Source organism: Chamaea fasciata, unplaced genomic scaffold, assembly GCF_029207755.1.
Source record: "Chamaea fasciata isolate MVZ Bird 193981 ecotype frontalis unplaced genomic scaffold, bChaFas1.0.hap1 SCAF_21, whole genome shotgun sequence".
In the NCBI taxonomy this organism is placed as follows: domain Eukaryota; kingdom Metazoa; phylum Chordata; class Aves; order Passeriformes; family Sylviidae; genus Chamaea; species Chamaea fasciata.
Window position 1 is genome coordinate 292,400 of NW_027094106.1, and position 17,802 is coordinate 310,201.

Genomic DNA, 17,802 nt, shown 5'->3' on the forward strand with positions numbered 1-17,802 from the left:
CTGAGGAGGAGAGGGAAGGCCAAGCAGGGAGGGGATGAGCGCTTTGGGAAGAGCTGAGGGCTGTCCAGATGTAGTGAGGTGTTCCTAGAAGGATATGTGTTCTCTACAGAAAAGCAGATATTCCTGGGGAATGTCTCCATTTTGGGTTTTTTTTAAGACATTATGGAGTGGTGATGTCTTGGTAAACACTTCCTGAATACCACTGGAAGACTTATAATGTAAAGTGGAGCAACTGAACCTCACCCTGGCATCTCTGCACTCCCCGCGGCAGCACTGGGTACTGACTATCCTGTTTCTTTTAAAGGTTTCCAGCTACTGCCCCAGGAACCTTCTGTGAATAACCTGGTGTTTTCCCAATATCCTTCAGCCCTCCACCAGCCTTGCTGGGTTAGCTCCATGCTCCAGGTGGGCAGCAAGGGCTCCAGAGAACAAGGCACAGGAGAAGCCCCAGACTTGTCCCACCCTCAAGGAGACTCCTGCTGGGATCTGTGGTGGTGTCTCTCACTCAGGCTGGGGAGGGGAGATCTACCCCTTGGAGCAAATATGGCTCTTGCCAAGCTGAGCATCCCCTTCCATAGCTGATCTGGCCTGTTTCCATCTTTCCCTTTGCAGAGAGGCACCTTGCAGGCTCACTCATCAGTCCAGATCCCATTGCCTTACTCTGTTTGTCATCTTGCTTGTCCTCAAATATCCTAGGAAGATGAGAAGAGAGCCTGCCTTCACATGCAGGGTGTCACACTTTGGGACACGAAAGAATGAGGCAGGCAGCAAGAAGGTCAGCAGGAAAGTTCTATATTTAATTTTCTGACTCCATCTTATATACAATTCTTTCAGGAGGCACAAGATTGGCTACATAGGTTGCCACCTCTTTGACCTCGTTGGTGAAGACCACCATCAGTCACCTTTCTCCTCCCAGAGGAGAAATATGTAAACAAAAAGATAAATTCTAAAAATATACATTGTTTTCTTGAAGCTGCATGAGAACAAAATGTAAACTCCGAAAAGCAGGCAAAGTTGGGGCGACAGCAGGGTGCCCAGTCAGGGAGGAGGTCGGAACCTGGTGTTCTGATGGACACCAGCAGGGCTGGAAGGGAGTGAGCATCAGCTCCCTTGGATCCTGTCTGGTTGCTCAGGGTATATAACTTGTACATGGATGTAGGGCATGGTTTGCCTCTGAGCTGTCCCTTCTGACTGTGCCTTCAAGCTTCCGTGGGTTACGCCTGGACATCTGGCACCTATAGCCAAGTGCTCCTGTCCTGCTCCGGAGACACATGGTACCAAAATGCACAGAAATGCTCTGCTAAAAGATGAGTTTCATGAAAACAGAAGAATTAGTTTGGGATCTGCTTTGATTACTCAAATGTTTTCAATGAGAAATTTTTCCTTTCAGGCAGCTGGACACCTCTGTACCTTGATCCCTTTGTCAACAAACACATGCCTAATTATTTTGGACTTTCAGGGACTATTTTGAAATTAATAAAAGCAAAAATTTCCTGAGTCAGTTTAGGATCAGTTTAGTTTAGGTAATGTGTGTTACAGGGGACTGGTAAGGGCTGAAACTTTTCTGCTGCTGAGAGCCAAAAATAAGCCCAAAGCCAAGTTTCTTGGTTTTAGGAATCTAATTCTTCCTTAGAAATCTGACAAAAGCTCGTGGTCAGCTGGAGGAGGTGGGAGGTTACAGTCATGCCGGTGATGCCCTGGGATGTTGCAACATGCTCCTGAAAAAATGTTTTGTTACCCACTTCCCATGTTCCAGAGATGATGAAAAGAGAAAGTCATCTCTTCCAACTCTTCCCCCTTTTAGGAAAGGAGGTCGAATTTGTCTCAGATGAGGAGTTATCTTCCCTGGGATGTGCCTTGAGACATTGAAGATGGCCATGGAAGAGGGGGAAAAGTGGGCTGGAGCATCTCTGGGGGGATTAATTTAATTACACAGCAAAGTGGTGTTGTAAGAAGAAAGTTTTCCTCTCAGGTGGTTTCAGAATTCCTGACCCAGGAGGCAGTTCTTGGAGTCAGTGGAATTTGCCATTTGAAGAAGTCTGGCTGCTGTTGCCCTGTTTTACATAGAGGGATATGCTTGAAGTTTTCTACAAGTCCCCCAAAAAATCCCAAGAGAAAGTGTTAAGTAAAGCAAATGCCCAAAATAGGTTCCGTGACAGTAGAAATAGGGAAATTCTCTGTCTTGAATGAAAGGGGAACCTGGAAAACAGTGGTGAGACTGGCTGATGTAAGTTGCTATTTATAGCAGGGTTTAATGCTGAGGAATTGGGATTCACTCAGAAAAGGAAGTAATTAAAGATGTCCTGAGTTCAGAATCTTGCCCCTAAGCCAAGATCCACCAACCCCTGCAGCAGCTCCATCCTGCCCTGCTCCAGCTCCAGCACCATGGAGTGTCCATCACTTCCAGAAATTACACCCCCATCATTCTTGACATTGCTGGAGAAATGTTGGAATTTTTTAGATGATGTCATATCCTGGAACTGACTCCAGTAGGAAGCTGTGCCTGTGGAAGTGACTAGGGACCATCTGTCTCGAGCATGGTGGCTCCAGGGCTGAGCACGGCCACCTTGGTTGGTCACCTCTGGCTGGTTCACAGAAAACACTTAGTGTTTCTCCAAAGTCATGTCAGGACAGGAAGCCAGTCATAGCTGATAAGAAATGTGTATCTTGCTAAAGGTCCCATCCTTCTCCAGCAAAGATATTTTAAAAAATAAAATATTCCAGGGAATGCTCTACTTTCTACTGGCTGATGCCTCAGATTTTTTCTGGCCTTTTTTTTTGAAGCAGAGCAAACCAAATAGGATGAAGTGTACAGTATTTCAAAGCAAATTAAAGTGAAATAAAAAAGCCTCTTTGCTCCACATCCCTCTTCATTCTTGGCATAAAAAGAAAAGAAAGAAAAGGGGAAAACCTGAATTTTTGCAATTTTTGAGACTTAGGAAGGTGACTGTGGGGCTGTGCCCCTGGTTCACCCTAACTGCTGGCTCCAGGGACTGGGACATACGCAATCCACCTCCTTCAGCATCCCTCAAACCCCAAATATCTGGGAGGACCAGAATGTCTCTGCTGGGGCTGCATCCCCTGCCCACCTCACTCAGATCGTTGTTGAGTCCCCCAGCAAGAGCAAGGAGGACCAGGCTGAAAATTCAGAGCTCTGCTGGGATGGAAACTAGAGGAGGGTAGAGTTAGAATAGATCTGAGGAAGGAATTGTTCTCTGGGAGGGTGAGGAGACCCTGGCACAGGTTGTCCAGAGAAGCTGTGGCTGCTCCTGGATCCCTGGCAGTGTCCAAGGCCAGGCTGGACAGGGCTTGGAGCAGCCTGGGATAGTAGAAGGGATCCCTGTCCATGGCAGGGGGGGTGGAAAAAGGTGGTCTTTAAGGTCCCTTCCAACTCAAACCACTCTTTGATTCTATGAATCCATGAATACCAAACCCACTTTTAATGAACCCAGTGGGCCTTGCCTGCTCTTTATAATCAAGGAAAAAAAAAATAAACAACACACAAAGAGTTTTCATTTTCATTGGTGCTCCTGCTGTGCAGCTTTCTAGGCCTTTTTGGGTTGGATGGGTGGAGGTGGCCCCAGGGATGTCTGGCTGACCCTCACAGGTTAGAACCGCAACCTCCCCTGAGAGCAGGGATAATCTTTAAACTTGTGTCAGGGCCATTGCCACAACTGGACTTCCCTAATCATAGAATCATGGAATCATTTGGGCTGGGGAAGCCCTCTGAGGTCATTGAGTCCAACCATCCTCCAAGCATTACCAGGGCCACCATTAACCCAGGTCCCCAAGTGCCACATCCACACATCTATTAAACCCCTCCAGGGATGGTGACTGATGGCCCTCAGACGCCCTTGCCCAGTGCTGGCCCCTCTCTGCAGGGTCCTGGCATGGCTGTGTCACTGCCAGGAAGTCAGAGCCCCACAGGAGGTGTGAGCCCCAGTCCCAGCAAGGTGTGAGCTCTGCACCTGCCAGTAAACAGCCGTGGTCATGCACTGGTGTTCACTGGCCTCATGATTTATTCAAAGCTGTAAAACCACTTCCCATGAGTGGGGCTGTTTGGAGGTTGGGGTGCTCGGCAGCGTTTCCCTGAAGTACAGGTTCTGTCCCCTGTAATGTGGAGGGTTTTGCCACCCCAGATGGGTTTGTGCCCTTCAAAGGGGATATTGTATGGCTGCCCCAGTTAGCACGGGCTGTGCCTGGCACCCGCATCCCCTGGGAGAGAGGGGATGGCTCAGGGAGCTTTGGCACTGCTCACTCCTGCGTCCCTACATGGCCCTGCAGCCTCCCCCTGTGGGCCCCTGCATCGTTCCACCGCCCCCACAGCCTCTCTTGCGTCCCGCCACCGCCTCCACAGGCCCAGCATCCCCATCCCTGCATCGCCCCAGGGTTCCTGCATCCCTTGGGGACCATGCAGGGATGTGCAGCCACACGTTGGGACTTGGTGGGGTCAGTTTGTGAGTGGGAGTAGAGGGACTTGGGCTCGGTCAGGGGTCAGCAGAGGGACAGTGCTCAGAGCACCTCACCTCTGCCCCAGGTGAAGCCACCAGCATCTCCCAAATGGATCATCCCACTCCTCAGAGCTTGCATCCACTTGTGGACCTACGGAAAGAGGAGAAAAAGCTGCAGGAAGTAACAGGGATGGAATAATATTCTTTTCTGTGCTCCAAGGTCCTTCAGTGCCAGGGCTGGGATAGTGCAGCCCCTATGGGTGAGCTGTGCCCTGGGGGAGTCTGACAAAGTCCCCCACCAGCCTGGGGACAGCCCTCACCATCACCCATAGGCAAAGTACCCCCATTCCCCTGCCCTGGGTTCTTGGCTTTCCTGTGTCTCTAGGCAAGGGCAGGATTTCAGGGGAGCTTGAAGGAGTTTGAAAGCTTCTGGGCTAACCCTTGTCACTGTTTATATCCCAGGGTGAAGACTCATCAGCCCCCTAACATCCTTCCCTACACTCTTCTCCTTTGAATAATTTTAGCTTTCTATTTCTACCCTTCTTGCACCAAACAAACCTCATACTCCAGTCGGGTGAGGCTAAAGTGGTAAAGAATGGCTAGTTTCCAGGAATAATAAAGGAAGCTTGTGAGAGGTCAGCTCAAAACCACTTAAACTGCAGGAACTGCTATAGCAGCGGGCTCTGGGATTTGCCAGAGAGGCGAAAACCAGTGGAGAGAAGCAGAAAACCTAAATCAGAAACTGGGCCCAGAAGTCGGCAAGGGCGACTCGTTTGGGATTGTCGTGGCAGAACGCCAGGGGTGGCAGCCGGTGACTCAAAGCTGGAGCCCTGCGGGCGGGGGGGTGTCTGTGACAGGGAGGAGCTGCCCCCCTTTCCAGAAGGCTTCCCGGCATTCTGGGGGAAACAACAGCCCAGCTGACAAAGCAGCTCTGTGGGCATCCACTGGTGACACAACCAAGGGGCTGCAGCTGCAGCAGCACTTTGCAGCACCTCCTCCTCCTCCTCTTTCAGCTCCTCACATTCAGTTATGCTTTCTTTCCTCACACTGACCATCTCAGAGCATCCAGGTGAAAGAGAGCTGCAGTTCACAGCCACCACATCTCCCCACATCCTCCTGTGCCCCATGCATGTAACCAGTCTCATGGTTTGTGCCTTGCAGGCAGCAGCTGGTGAGCAGAAGGTGTGAAGTTCCCATGAGCAAAGCTGTCACCTGCTGGTGGCAGCCACAGGGTGCCTTTCTGCAGCCAAACCCTCTGTCACTGCTCCGTGCAGCGCTGGCGTTTGTCACACTCGCATGTGAGTTGCAAGAACAGAGGAACATAAAACTCCCACTGTTGGTTTCTGAATGTTTTGTTTCTGTGGCAAAAAGCCACAATTTTTTTTTCAGCAGCAATTCAGCCGCAAGTCAGAGCCACTTCTTGTTCTGTGCTGAGCTGATCAGACTTACCAAGAGAAAAAAGAGCTGATCCTGCCAGAGCCTGCCTCCGGCAAAATCCACCACCTTCCCTGATATCCATGTCAGGACTTATGGAGACTTTGCTCCCTCTAAAAGGACACCCTTTGCCACTCTGGTGAGGTCTCTGCCCAGATGAGGATGAGCCACAGCTGGCAGTACCAGGGATGTAATGCAGGACAAGAACATGAGGAAAAGGAGGAATGCAAAACAAATCCTCCCCATGGGATAAGCATCCGAAGGAGCAGACCAGTCTAAGGAGCCTCCAAATGTCTCCTTTTAGTCCCTGCCAGGGACAAGCCAGCTGATGGAGGACAGTGCCTCCATTGCTCCCATGTACAGCTCCAGGGTAGCCAAGCAGGGGGTTTAGAGTTCTGGGAGAGAAAATCCAGGCTCAGGAATGTAACCAGAGGCCTGAGCATCCTCTCTGCAGCAGAGGGGTCTTTGACTGCATGCCCAGAATGTGACAGGACACCAGGAAGCCCAGGTCATCCATCTCCCTGCACCCCAAGGAGCTGCCCAGAGTTGTTGGCCTGCTGAGACTTGAAGGTCTCTCCCATGTCAGGGAGGTTGCCCCCCACTTTCATCTCACCTGTTTAGCCAGAAAATCCATCTTCTGCTGAAGGCATCTCTTGGAGGGAGAGGCTGAGGCTGGCAAAATGTCTCAGGTGTGGCAAACCCCTTCTGCTAGTGAACTCACTGCTCCCAGGTGAGATCCTGCCCTTTGGGATGCCTGTGACTGCTAAGGGCAAACTGATGAAGGGTGGATTAGTGAAACAACAGTGAGAGAGGCTGAGAATGGGCTGGACACTGTGCTTGGAGGGTTATGATCTATGGCACAATGTCCATCTGGAGGCCAGTCAGCAGCAGGGAAACCCAGGGTTCGATGCTGGGTTAATATGTTTATGTCCTGGCTGATGGGACAAAGGTCACCCTCAGCGAGCTGGCAGGTGACACAAAGTTGGGAGGAGGGCTTGTCACACTAGAGGTACATGCTGCCATCGTAGAATCATGGAATGTATTGGGATGAAAGAGACCTTGAAACCCATCCAGGTCTGACCCCCTTCCATGTGCATGGACACCTTCTACTATCGCAGGCTGCTTCAAGCCCTGTCCAACCTGGCCTTGGACCCTGCCAGGGAGGGGGCAGCCACGGCTGCTCTGGGCAACCTGTTTCAGGGCCTCCCTACCCTCACAGATAAGATTTTCCTGCTAATATTTAATATTAATCTCTTTTTTTTTTTTTTTTTTCTTTTTTAGTTTAGTTTAAAGCTGTTCCCTCTTGTCCTATGACTTTTGGCCTGTATGAAATCCACGGAGACCTTGTCAGGCTGGAGAACCTCATGGAGCTGAAAAAGAAGTGCAAAGTCCTGAACCTGGGAAGGAACATCCCCAGGCACCAGTACATGGCAGTGCTGACCTTCTGGAAAGCAGTTTGGCACAAAGGGGCCTGAGGCTCCTGGTGGACACGAAACAGGGCATGAGCAGCAATGTGCCCTTGCCACCAAAATTCCAACAGGCTCCTGGGCTGCGTGAGGAGGAACATTGACCACAGGTTGAAGGAGGGCACCCCTCCCCTCTACTCAGCATTGGTGAGGCTGCTCCTCAAGTGATGGGTCCAGATCTGGACTCCCCAGGATTAGACACGTATTGACATACTGGAGAGGGTCCAGCAAAGGGCCGTAGAGATAATGAAGAGACAGGAGCATTTCTCCAGGGAGGAGGTGTTGGTACAGTTCAGGCTGGAGAAGACTCAGAGGATTTTGAGCCAATGTGTGTGAAGCAAAGTAGATGAAACTCAACTCTCCTCAGTGGTGGCCACTAACAGGACAAGGGGCAACAAGAAATTCTATTTAAACACCAGATAAAACTCTATTGCACTCTGAAACAGGCTGTCCAGAGAGGCTGTGGAGTCTCGCAGCCCACCTGGATATGGTCCTGGGCAGCCTCCCCAGGGACTGGGCTGGATAAATTCCAGCCTCAGCTCCTCATCAGTGCTATGGGTGTGGGGAGGGCAGGCTGAGTGTTTTGGGTGGCACAGAGCCCTCAGTGCAACCACTCCTGAGCTCTGGGGCAGCAGCAAACAGTCTCTGGCAAACACCTGGCACACAACGGCACAAGAGCACTTCTGTGCTGCCTGTTAGGTTTTTCTCTAGAGCTGCATAATCTTACACAAACATTATCTTTGCCTTCACAGCCTCACAGGGAAACCCCACCCCTAGAGTCCAGAGGGACCATTCTCCTTTTTGTGGCCAGGCCACTTGGCACACTTAAGTTTCCTTTTGATTTGTATGAAGCAAAAATGAGTGCTGAGTCAGTTGGCATTGTGAACTATATTCCATTCTGCCTCACTTTTTTTTTTTTTTCTTCCTGTTGCTTCTAATTCCCTTCAGCTATTTCACTTTCATGTCATCCTTTATCATCATCTTGGAATTTCCATTTCGGCTTCTCCCAGCTGCCTCCAGGACTCCCTTTTAAAAGGGGACTGAATCCAGCTGCTGCACACTGAGCTGCATCTTCCAGAGCTTCTGCTCCAACAGCCCTCACCTAACAGAAAGATGAAGGTTGCTGCAGCTGGATTGGCTCTTCTCCTCATTTCAGCCTCCTTCTCCCAAACCTTCTCTGGCCCAGGTGAGTCCTGCTTTTTCATATGTTAAGGGAGAACAGATCTGAGCCTTCCGCGTTATTTCTCCATTGAGTTCCCATGGTAGAAAGCTGAAAATTTATCAGCATTTATGCCACTCTTCACTTTGCCCAGAGATCAGCTGCATGTAGGAACCCTGGAAATAGAAAATCATCCATTCATCTGTCCATCCATCCATCCAACCATCCATCCTCCATGCATCCATGCATCCATCATCCATCCATCCAAACTGGACTCAGAATACTTATTCCTGGTTAGAGTTGAGAGATTTCCGCCTCTGCCCTGGAGGGCAGGAATTGGGGAAGTGTAGCTCTGAGCAATGGCAGGGTGAGAATGTCTCACGTGGCATTGGATCAGATGATCCCAAATGTCCATTTCAACCTTAATTATTTAATTCCTCACTACCTTCCCTGCCAGCACAGTTCCCAGTGCCAGCACAGTTCCCAGTGCTCACATTGTCTTCCTTTGCCTCTTCTAGCTGGAATCGACATCCCAATCTGCTGTTTCACATATAGACAGCACAAATTCCCATGGAAGCTCATCCAGCGTCATTACATAACCAGCAGCAGTTGTCCCCTGCCGGCCATCGTGTGAGTGCCAGCCCATGGGACAGGGCAGGGACAGCCACTCGGGGGGGGGGGGGGTGTGAATGACCAGCTCTGCACAGCAAGGGGGGCCGTAGGAACAGATCATGGAGAGAGGAATACCAAGGAGAAAAGGCTTGTACAGGGATTGCTGGGGATGCTCATGTGGGGATTCTCAGGGGTGCTCCTGCAGAAGTGGAGGAGGCAGTGCAGGAGAAGGGATGGGAGCAGGGAGCATCACAGCCAGCTGCTGTTTTCAGCATCAGCATAGGGGAAAATCTCTTGCAATGCTTGAAGCTAGGATCCAGCCTCTTCTGCAAAGCAGAGCAGAGATCTAACATGTCCCATCCCTGTTCCACAGGTTTGTCACAAAGGAAGGCCGCCAGGTCTGTGCCAATCCCAAAAATGCCTGGGTCCGAAGCTACCTGCAAATCTTGAAGCAGAACTGAGCCAACGAGTGTGGCAAGAGTAGCTGCTGTCATGGACTAGTCACATTATCCTGAGCTCCAGTCATGGAGCAGGACCCTGGGACAACAGGAGCCACAGGACCATCTGTAGGTGTCCCCAAGGGACTGGTGGAAGGGCACCTTGTGTTCAGGGCTGCTGCTCATCCTTGGCTTGCATGGACCAGGCTTCAGCCTCATCCCTCTGCCCCAACCCCAGGCCCATGGGATTGCACCTTGGCTGTTGTGTTATTTGAAGTTATTTAAGAAATCATCATATGGGGCAGTCAGTCCTTTTTTTCTGTGGATAATGATATTATTTACAGGGGGAGACAGGGTGGGTATTTATAGGAGGGTGACCCAATGTTCGATGATGGGGGAACCTGGTTTATACACATCAACATGATTCTGAAGAATAAAGAATTTGGAGAAAACCTTTGCTTTTTCCCTTTTATGTGCCTCTGTGTGCTGTTCACCAGCACACACAGAAAGTCCCTCTGAGCCATCTGAGCCTCTATAGGACACATGAAGATGGAAAATGGTTTGAGGCAAACTTATAAAGTTTCCATACTTCAGACTTAGGAACATCCTCCAAAACCTCATTCCCCCACAGCACAGACCCCCACTCCCCACATCCTCTACAGAATAAGAAGTGTCTGTACCCACATGTGGGACTTTTACATTCATGACTCTGCTCTCCACACTCCCCAGGCACATCCCACACACTTGCTGCTCCCAGGCCTACACACCCCACCTCAAACTGATCCCTGGGTGTGCAATGTTGTACTGAGACCAGCAGTGCTCCCTGGAGAGGGACAGGGACCCCATCTTTCATTCTGACCATCCAAATGGGTGTTGTTCCTCACTTTCCCATCTGTAAAACAAGGGGAAAGGTCCAGCTGTTGCTGTAGCAGTAAAACAACCAGCAGAAAACCTGCTGCATTTGTTCTCAGGATGCAGCTTTTCATGGGAACATGAATGGGAATGAGCAGGTCCCAAGAGTGAAAACGCAGTGCTGGGCACAACTTGTCCATGGAGATCATGCTCAGGGCTCCTTGACATCTGCACTCTGGGAAGAAATCCCAAAAGGATTTGAGATGTAAGGGACCTTAAAGCTCATCTCATTCCACCCCTGCCATGGGCAGGAACACCTTCTACCGGATCAGCATGCTCCAAGCCCGGTCCAACCTGGCCTTGGACACTTCCAGGGATGGGGAAGCCACAGAATCTTTTGGCAAAGTGTGCCAGGGCCTCACCACCCTCACAGGGAAGGATTTCTTCCCAAAGTCCATTCTAAACTGACCTCCTTTGGTGTAATACCATTCCCCTTTGTCCTACAGCAACAGGCCCTGCTAAAAGTTTTGTCCCCTCTTTCTTTCTTACAGACCCCCTTCAAGTGCCCCCACAGCATAGTCCAGAGCTGGCCTTGCCTTGCCCACATCCCATTCTTCCTAAAGCAAAAAAAAAAAAAAAACAAAACAAAAAAAACTTTCTCTTAGTGTTTATTATTTTCCCCTGCAGCTATAGGTCAGATTTGGAAACTCTGAGGCTGGGAAAGCACCTTTGAATTGTCTTGTGATTTCTCTCCAGTCTTGTGTTTTCCGGGAAGGAAAGCTGGCTGCAGTCAAGAGGGTCATGGACACCCAAGGAGCAGCATTCCAGCAAAGGGCAGCCCAGCCCAGCACCATTCTGTGTCCCAGGAGATGATGCTGGGGCAATACATGGAGAGAGGAAAATCTGCAGGGAGTGTATCCTGAGTGGGGCTACCTCACTGTGCTGTGAAACCCTCGAGCAGAGTGGTCGGTGGATGGACAGGAGCAGGTGAATATCCTGGGAATGGGGTGCTGGATGTCTCCTCCACCACTGAGGACATCTCAACCCCAAGCTTGGTGCTGCAGAGGAACTGCAGGAGCCCCAAAATGTCCCTGTTCTGGGACTCTGAGCTGAGAGGGGATGGAGGATGGATGTTTTGGAGAAGGGGAAGTTGAGGGGAGTACTGGGGTTTATCCCATGCACAGGATGCAGGGACAGGCTGGAGAGGCTGCATCATCCAGTATTGCAGCTCCCTCCCCTTTGGACAGTCCCTGGCTGTGTGCCCAGACACTTGTGGGAATTTCCCTCTCAAGCCTTTCTGGTTTCAGTTTCCAGTTGCGGGACTTAGGGAACGTTTCCTTCACTGCCTACAGTGGCAGAAGGCATGAGGAGATCAGAAGACCTTCATGGTTCCATGGGCAAAACACCAAATAGCCTGGTCTCCTCTGGCTGTTTTGAGAGCATGAACCCCGTGGCTGTTCACTCTCTCCCAGCTTCACTTGAAGAAGCCCTGGGAGGAGAGAGGAGCCATGGAGACCCTCAGTCCCAGTGTCCCCACTGTCTCCCTGCTGGTCCCTGCTCCCAACCCCATCATGAACATCCTGGCATGGCCTCTCACTGCCACTCCTGGAGAACTGGTGGTTTGAACTTGGCCTCACACCTCAGCCTCTTCAATTTCTGTCTTTTCAACTTGCACTGGACACTTCATCCAAGAATCCTTTCTCCTAAACCCACCCATTTATACATCCCATCACTGGTGCTACCCTGTGGAAAGTGGGGGCTGACTAGATCAGTGCTAAGCACAAACATGGTCTATGTGTCTGCCCATGTCCTGATGGGAAGTTGAAGGTCTCTCTGCTTGAGCCTTGTTTGTCTTCTTGTTTCTGCTTTTCTTTTCCAATCCTGCTCTGCTCCAGGTGAGTCCACCCACCCAGAACCATAGAATCACTAAGATTGGAAAAGACCTCTAGGATCGTTGCTCCAGTGGTTCCCCTAGCACTGCCAAGACCACCACTAAGATGTCTCTAAGTGTCACATCCACATATCTGTTAAATGCCTTCAAGGATGGGGACTCCACCTCTGCCCTGGGCATAGGTGATGATGAGGAAGGGGAGGTCAGGAGACAACCTGAACATCTGCAGACCACTGTGGCACTAACAGGGCTTAGGGGTGCTCTACAGGCAGTTTATCTCACACTGGTTTTCTTGGCCCTAATAACCAGCTCTGATGGACACAGCCTGAATTGTTCCCATTGCCTGTAGCACTTCAGCAGGGAGGTGGGACCGGCAGTTTCATTTTCTACCCACAAAATTACCAGCCAGTTTAAAATGTCAACCGCAGGCTGATAAAGTGCTTTTGCTGGTTTTACTTTGTGCTTTTTTAAACAAAAAAAAGCTTTAAACAAAATTCTTGTTTCCTTCTGTGGGAAGCTGCAGAACAAGAGTGAATTGGTGCTTGTCTTGCAGTAAACATCAACAGAGCATCCCAAGAGCTAAGCCTGCCTCAGGCTGCATTCCAGAGGAGTGTGTGCCAGGGATGTGGTCTTGGCCATCTCCCTTCCATCTCACCATAAGGACACACCTGAATCCCCATCCTGAGATTTCCAGGCATTTATTTGCCAAATCTGCAGTGGAAAAGCCCCACCATCTCCCAGCCTTGGCTGTGATATGATGTGGGGAAAAGGCTGGGAAGAAGTTCTGGGTCCACATCAGCACAGGGGCTGGGAGGTGCTGGGGCTGCTGCTGCTGTGGTGCTGGGATCAGGGAGACCAAGCAGAAGGGAAAGCTTTTGGACCTAAGGAGGCTGGGGCACTTCCAGCTGAGAAGCTGGGGTTTTCTCCATACATCTCCAAAAACAGTTGTAGTGAGGTCCCCATTCTTCAAACAGGAGGGGAACAACCAGAGATGACACAGAGAGAAAACAACTTTATTCTTTGGCACTAGTACAAAAGAGCACTTTGAGAATAAGGCTGAACACTGTGGTTCCACAGCAAGCATCCTGTAAGTAACCCAGGTACCACTTCCTTCTCCAGGGACAGATCTTACTCACAGCATCTACTGCACCGTTAAAAAATTCAGCAGGCAAAATTCAGCTTGGGCTTATAAGACAGCACTCAGACCTAATTCCAACCCACAAATAGCTCTGGGATGAAATCCCCGTCCCATTCTAGCAGTGGAGGCACTAGGCGGGGCTCAGTTTAGCCACATCACAGAGCAGGGCACCCCAAGATGGGCCTGCAAGGCCAGGAGGTCTTCAGCATCATGGCTGCCCTAAGTGTGGCTGAATTATTGTGGATAAATGACACCTTTGCAAGACAAAACAAACTTCAGGTGTCCCAAGGTGGCTCAGCAGGTCTTGGTGCTTGGCAGTAACATTTCTAGGTCTGTGCCAAGCTCTGACGGGTCATCTGGCAAGACTTCTCAGCTCCCAGTGCTCACTGCAGCTCCAGACTGTTCACATATTCCTTCACCCACCTGGCATCAGGGTTAGCACAAACCTCCCGCTTCTTCCTGGTCACAAACCTGGCAAGTCATGAATTCAGGAGTTACCCGGAGGAGAAAAGGGACATGAGGGACTTGGGTCATGTCATTGGGTCATCTCCCACAAGCCCTCAAGCATCTGGGAGCTGCAGAGTGTGCTAAAACCCAGGGGGAGATCAGGGTCCCTTGGGAGAACATGCCATGCTCAGATATTCGTCTCGTTGTCTAATGCAGAGGTGAGTCTGGATGCAGTGTGGAATGTTGTGTGGATTGGGTTCATCAAGCTCTGGAAGGTCTTGCTGGCTCCTGACCTCCTTCCCATGCCTTATTCCCAGCATCAGGACAGTCCAAGGAGACCAAGGGACCACTTATTTCTCAGCTGAGGAGGGTGAGGGCTCACACACTGCACATGGAACCCGGGTGTCTGCTCCCTTCCCCCACGGGTGATGCCTCACAGCATCCTGCTCCTGGCCCTGTTGCATGTGAAGCCAGGAGCCCAAAGGCTGGCAAAGCCTCCCCTCAGGGCCCAAAGCTGGTACTTACACAACTGCTGGCTGGGAGCACTTGCTGCTGGTGTAGAAATACTCCTGCACATGACTCTGAGGCAGCTTTCGTGAGGTGTAGCTGAAGCAGCATGAAGTCGTGTCAGACCCCACTGGAAGAAATCAGGAAATCCAGCCTGAGACCATCACTCAATAGATTGTACATTCCCAAATGAGAGCACAGGCAACCACCTCTTTAATCAGCTGGACTGCCCGTTCTCCTCCTGTTTTGTCTGAAAGTCAGCAAGAAATTGCTGTGAACACAGAAGCTTGCTAAACATTGCTAGGATTGTTTGTTAAATGTTTTACACTCACCTCCCAGGGTAAAAATCTCTGTCATTACCCTGGGTTCACTCCTAAAGGCCAGCAAGAATATCAGGGGAGAGGAAACTTGAAAACTTTGATACCACTAAAACTCATCCCTAAGATAAGAGGATGTTAGAAAGGAAGACCAGTCCAAATAAATCAGGAGAAGTTATTCAAACAATTTTCCAACATTTGCAGCTGACTTTTGCGAGTTCTGCTCCAAATACAGGCAGTCAGAGCAAAAGTCCACCCCAGGAGAGCAGAGGGATGCTGTACTCACATGGAGCAGGAAGGGCCTGAGAAAACAGAGCAGAAACCAGGATGATGAAGAGGCAGAGTGTAGAGATGTTCATCCTGGACAGGGATAAGATGCAAAGGCCAGAGGCAGGACCAGAGCAGGATCCTCCTGTGCCTTCTGTGAGATGCTGGCTCAGTCCTTGCTCTTTATAGGGACAGTGGCCAGTCAGTCAGATTTGAAGGCAGATGTGGAATTTCCAAAACATAATAGAGCTGATGTCATGGCAACTTTGCCTCAGAAATACTGGGGGGGGGGAGGGGGGGGGGGGAGAAACTAAAAAAAAGGAAACAGCTGGTTGAGGAAGTAGCAGAATAGCCTTTGTGTGAAGGGAGGTAAGTGTGAGAAAATCAGCCCCCAGTGACCAAGACAGGCTATGAAACCACCCTTGAGCAGCACGTTCACATTTGCATCATCTGAAACAACTCTGCTTATCAAAGTCACCTCAGCATCCCCACCAAAGCACAAGGAGGACCCAACTCAGTCTCTTCTTCAAGGAACCAGGTCTGGGGGTCAGGGGTGCTCGGACCCTCAAATGGAAGGTGCAAGTCCAGCCATGGGGTTCCTTCTCTAGTGGTGGGTCTAGGAAATGTCCAGGGTGGATATAGGGAGTCAGTGAAGGCAGCATGGGCAGCAGGAACACTCAGCCTGGAGACTGGCTGTAGATCCAGGCTGGCAGCCTTGGCACCATCAAGCACAGAATTCTCATTGTTGTGCTTCCAGTGTGGGTTTGTGCCCTTCAAACCCCTCCCAACACCCCCAGTAAGGGCAGGGCTTGACTGGGAATCCTGCCTGGATGGGCTGACTCTACAAAGAGCATCTTCTCCAAGTGCTAGTGGGTTTGGTACAAGGTGGGATGCAGAAGGCAGAGCAGGAACTTCCTCAGCCAGGGAGCTGAGAGGGACCAAGAGACACCAGTCCCTGGTGCCCACCTACAGTCATGGGGATCATGGTATGGTGGCCCCTGGCACCGCTCTTGCCATGACATGATGGGTTCCCTAGGAATGTGCCAGGGAGCATTTTCCCTCTCTCTTCTTTGTGACAGGCACCCGTTTTGCCACCTCACAGTCTGTGGTTCCTCTGGGTGTTTTCCAGCCCAGCTGCTGCTTATGAGGCACCATGAATTCGTGTTTCCCGTTTCCTCACTGACCCTCGGCTCCAGTGCTACGACAGGGCTGCAGAGAAGGACTGCTCTGCTGCCACTCTCCTTTTCCCCCACTGGCCTCGTGGGCCTGTGGGGGCACTCAGAACCTCCCCAATGCCCCCTCCACCACAATGTCCCCATGGGTGGGGACCAGGGCTGCAGGAGACTCTCCAGGGCTGTGCCAGGGTGTGCCTCCTGCTGGGGTGGGCAGGAGCCCATGGTTTTTTGAAGTCATCCTCCCAGGAGGCATACGGGTGATGTCCTGAGGACCCTGAGGACTCTTCATGAGCAGGAGCTGGAGCTGAATCAAGTGCCTGACATCATGGGGTTGTCACAGACACATGGTTGTGGCATTTTGGGGCAGCCAGCAATGTGCTGCAGGTATTCAGGCTTTTCAAGGGACAAAATCTCAGCTGGAATTTGCCAAGGGACACTCCCTGTCAGAGATGGAGAGATAGATTATTTATTGCTACTGCCATATTGCATTCCAGAATTGTGATTAATCTGTTGGTCTGGCTAATTGAAGCGTGTATTGCTTATGCCCCAGATCCATATAGGGTGCAAAGTAAGGCAGTGGGTCTCACCCTCATCTTCTCAGCACAACAACAACTGCATTTTGTGCTGAGCCTCAGACCCACTGCCCCAAAGCTGATCCTGTGGCTGGGATTTCTCCCAGCCTGTAGAAAAAGTCTATTTTTAATGTCCCCCACCTCCCTTGCCACATGGCCCTACAAAGGGCTCCGAAAAGCAGCTCCCATGCCATGTCACCTTCCGGTCACCTGTGGTGAGTGGCAGCCACTCACCTTCCACCAGAGATGGAGACTGTCCTGCCTCGGGACACATAAATTAACCTGTTTGGTGTTCCCAAATCTGCTGGCAGATGAAGGAACTGTTACTGCCAGTGACATAATATGTGACAGGGCCAGATCAAGATCTAAGAAACCACAGAAAGATACTGATGCTCCCCCAACCGCAAGGCAGCCAGAGTTCACACTCTGTCACAGCTGGTAAAGGCAACTGAAACCATGACATCTGATTATTCCTCTGACAGCGCAGGCTGACTTCTCCGTAGCCCTTCACAGCCTCCCCCTTCCCTGCTCCAGACATGCCCAAGGGCTGGCACAATCCTGTAGGATCATCACACAGCCCAGCCTTGCCCCTCCCTTGGGAGCTTTGCCCTGTGCAGGGTTTTTTGAAGATGCAGCCCTGGCCCTCACAGCAGAGATGCCAGAGGTTTGGAAAGATGCCAAGTCATTTGTTGTAGCTCCATCCTTTCTCCAGGCCTTCTCCACATACCCCAAAGCCTCCTCCCTTCTCCTTCTCCTTCTCCTTCTCCTTCTCCTTCTCCTTCTCCTTCTCCTTCTCCTTCTCCTTCTCCTTCTCCTTCTCCTTCTCCTTCTCCTTCTCCTTCTCCTTCTCCTTCTCCTTCTCCTTCTCCTTCTCCTTCTCCTTCTCCTTCTCCTTCTCCTTCTCCTTCTCCCCAAGGAAAGGTGTTGGCAAAGGCAGCAGCTGGAATCCAGCAGGCACTGCAGAGAAACCTGGGAAGAGATCATGGCACGACAGGGACGGAGGGCAGAATGCCCTAAGTCCCACTGAGATGCCAGACGAGGTCATGAAAGGGCTGCAGGCGGGACCGAGGTGGGGTT

General features: G+C 50.9%; 2 protein-coding genes across 3 annotated transcripts; one reads left to right on the top strand and one right to left on the bottom strand.

Annotated features, from left to right (window-relative positions):
* The first annotated feature begins 5,398 nt into the window (after positions 1-5,398).
* LOC136300110 (C-C motif chemokine 4 homolog) lies at positions 5,399-9,984 on the top strand. 2 transcript variants are annotated; one of them, XM_066202254.1, is made up of 5 exons: positions 5,399-5,749; positions 7,167-7,498; positions 8,300-8,537; positions 9,029-9,140; positions 9,496-9,984. In XM_066202254.1, the coding sequence occupies exons 3-5, from the start codon at positions 8,465-8,467 to the stop codon at positions 9,581-9,583; spliced, it is 273 nt and encodes a 90-aa protein (XP_066058351.1). In that variant the 5' UTR covers positions 5,399-5,749; positions 7,167-7,498; positions 8,300-8,464; the 3' UTR covers positions 9,584-9,984. The 2 variants fall into 2 exon arrangements, with proteins under 2 accessions (XP_066058351.1, XP_066058352.1); XM_066202255.1 differs by lacking the exons at positions 5,399-5,749; positions 7,167-7,498 and adding an exon at positions 7,519-7,679.
* Positions 9,985-13,299: 3,315 nt separating this feature from the next.
* On the bottom strand, positions 13,300-15,164 carry LOC136299847 (C-C motif chemokine 5-like). The gene is made up of 3 exons (XM_066201826.1): positions 14,998-15,164; positions 14,413-14,524; positions 13,300-13,911 (listed from the first exon to the last, which is right to left on the bottom strand). Exons 1-3 carry the CDS (start codon positions 15,068-15,070, stop codon positions 13,824-13,826), a joined length of 273 nt encoding a protein of 90 aa, XP_066057923.1. The 5' UTR covers positions 15,071-15,164; the 3' UTR covers positions 13,300-13,823.
* Positions 15,165-17,802: the final 2,638 nt, after the last annotated feature.

Bases quoted from the DNA above. Each gene is read 5' to 3' on its own strand.
- LOC136299847 (XM_066201826.1), bottom strand. From the start codon at position 15,070: ATGAACATCTCTACACTCTGCCTCTTCATCATCCTGGTTTCTGCTCTG. The intron at 14,525-14,997 runs GTGAGTACAGCA...GATTTCTTCCAG, and splicing joins TCAGGCCCTTCCTGCTCCAT to TGGGGTCTGACACGACTTCA. The intron at 13,912-14,412 runs GTAAGTACCAGC...ATGACTTGCCAG, and splicing joins TGCTCCCAGCCAGCAGTTGT to GTTTGTGACCAGGAAGAAGC.
- LOC136300110 (XM_066202254.1), top strand. From the start codon at position 8,465: ATGAAGGTTGCTGCAGCTGGATTGGCTCTTCTCCTCATTTCAGCCTCC. The intron at 8,538-9,028 runs GTGAGTCCTGCT...TGCCTCTTCTAG, and splicing joins CCAAACCTTCTCTGGCCCAG to CTGGAATCGACATCCCAATC. The intron at 9,141-9,495 runs GTGAGTGCCAGC...CCTGTTCCACAG, and splicing joins TGTCCCCTGCCGGCCATCGT to GTTTGTCACAAAGGAAGGCC.